Genomic DNA, 2,034 nt, shown 5'->3' with positions numbered 1-2,034 from the left:
ACACACACACACACACACACACACACACACACACACACACACACACACACACATTTTTACATAATTCTCTTTAAAGGTTCATGTATTTACTGTTCTAATGTCTGCTACCCACCAGTATATTCTTTGTTGATGTGGTTATTTCGGTAATCTTTTTCAGAGCAAGTTTCAAGAGGGTGGAGAGGGTCACACGAATCTGGACCTTTCGAAACATGCAACTGCTTTTCTCCTTCAAGCCAGAGAAACACAGCGACTGACACAGGTAATTTCAACAACTCAAATTGTATTTCATATTTGGACACTGTTCAGACCTGGATTTTACTTTAGGTMAAATGAAACATAMAATTAGAATGTTTCTCCACTTGCTATTTGAGTGACTTTGTGATTGGATTTCACTTAACCACTCAATATATATAAGTCAATAGATATGTACTTTGTGTATAAAATCTCTTCATTCAGTGTWTTTGCTGAGCATAGGCTAAGAATAGAGAAAACAGAGCATACACATGTACACTTATTGTTTAAAATGCACTATAAAATCAATTGTAAATATAAATATGCAGAAACCATTAGTACTTTAGTAAAGTTTTGGTCTTTTCATGTCACCAACAATATCTAAATGAAGGATCCCTACAAAGGTGTGTCCATGAGTTTGCATTTTATTGTATTTTCTAATAAATTTTAATATATATATATATATTTTCTATTCAGAGGGCTGTTAACCATATGGTGAGTGGAGTCCAGCAGTACCAGGCAGTGTTGTTGGATCACCTTAAACAGCAAATGTGCAGCTTGATTGAAGGACATTCTGGGGACCTGGATGAACTAAGGAGTGGAGCATTAGGGATCTTTGACAAGTTTGTTGACCCTTTCAGTCAAATTTCCTCCACTCATTTGCAGAATAAAACTATCAAAGAACTGCTACAACCAGTTGAACCTGAAATTGTTGTTGCAAAACAAACTGTATGTTCTGTAAAACATGGGGACTCCAGAGTTCTTTCCACCAAGGACCATTGTTTTCATTATGTACCGCTGGTGAAAAGTTTGGAGCAACTGCTATCCCATTCAAGAGTTCTTGCAATGATTGATGAAGGGCAACAGCAAAGCAATGATGGCTTTTTTCAAGATTTTGTTGATGGAGACATTTTTAAGTCACACCCACTGTTTTTGAAAGTTCCTAAAGCATTGCGGTTGATTTTTTACACAGATGAAATTGAGCTATGCAATCCTCTTGGATCACGGTCAAACAAAAACAAATTGTTAATGATTTATTACACCTTAGGTAACATCAGCCCTAAATACAGATCAAGACTTGCTGCAATTCGTCTTCTTGCCATGGTAAAATCAAAAGATCTTTCTCGTTGCGGTATTGATGCAATATTTGAGAGAATTCAACATGACTTACTTAAGCTGTGCGATGGTGTGCAGATTGATACTGCAAATGGTGCGAGGACAATTTATGGAGCACTTCTGTCTGTATGTGGAGACACACTAGCTCAGCATGAAGTGGCTGGATTTAAGGAAGGAGTAGGGTTTGCCTATAGTAAATGCAGGCACTGTGAGTGCAACTTTGAAAACATGCAGAAACAATTTAATGAAGATATGTTTGTTAAAAGGACAATGGCAAACCACAACAAGCAATGCAACGACATTGAAAAGGCAACCACTGACTTTCTGAGAGAGAGTCTAAAAACAACTCATGGTGTAAACAGGAGGAGCAAATTAATGGAATTTCCTTACTTTGATATAATCAATCAAACCCCACAAGATATCATGCATGTTATTCTTGAAGGTGTTGCCCCATATGAAATCAAATGTGTTTTAAAACATCTTGTGTTGTCAGGACATATGGACTTAGATACATTTGTAGGGGTAACCCTGGTGAAATATTCATTTCTATTTTTTGTCTTTGATTTTATTTTTTACACTTATAAGAAGAAATGCATTTTAATGTTTGTTTCTATTTTCTTTAAGTGAATACAACAATATATTCTATATATGTTTTCATTTAATCTTCTATTAGAGGTTATGATCAAT

The 2,034-nt window shown here is 35.6% G+C and overlaps 1 protein-coding gene across 1 annotated transcript in view; it reads left to right on the top strand.

Moving 5' to 3' along the window:
* LOC106510992 (uncharacterized) overlaps nt 1-1,862 on the top strand; it is a gene marked incomplete at its 3' end in the record, with an annotated part of 2,742 nt that extends 880 nt beyond the window's left edge. Inside the window, 2 exon segments of the mRNA XM_013999729.1 lie at nt 158-259; nt 709-1,862. Of these exon segments, the coding sequence (XP_013855183.1) occupies nt 158-259; nt 709-1,862 (1,256 nt within the window).
* Nucleotides 1,863-2,034: the final 172 nt, after the last annotated feature.

Source organism: Austrofundulus limnaeus, unplaced genomic scaffold, assembly GCF_001266775.1.
Source record: "Austrofundulus limnaeus strain Quisiro unplaced genomic scaffold, Austrofundulus_limnaeus-1.0 Scaffold2434, whole genome shotgun sequence".
Lineage (NCBI taxonomy): Eukaryota > Metazoa > Chordata > Actinopteri > Cyprinodontiformes > Rivulidae > Austrofundulus > Austrofundulus limnaeus.
Note: the sequence above shows the minus strand (reverse complement) of the source record. Positions and strands in the feature narration are given on the sequence as shown.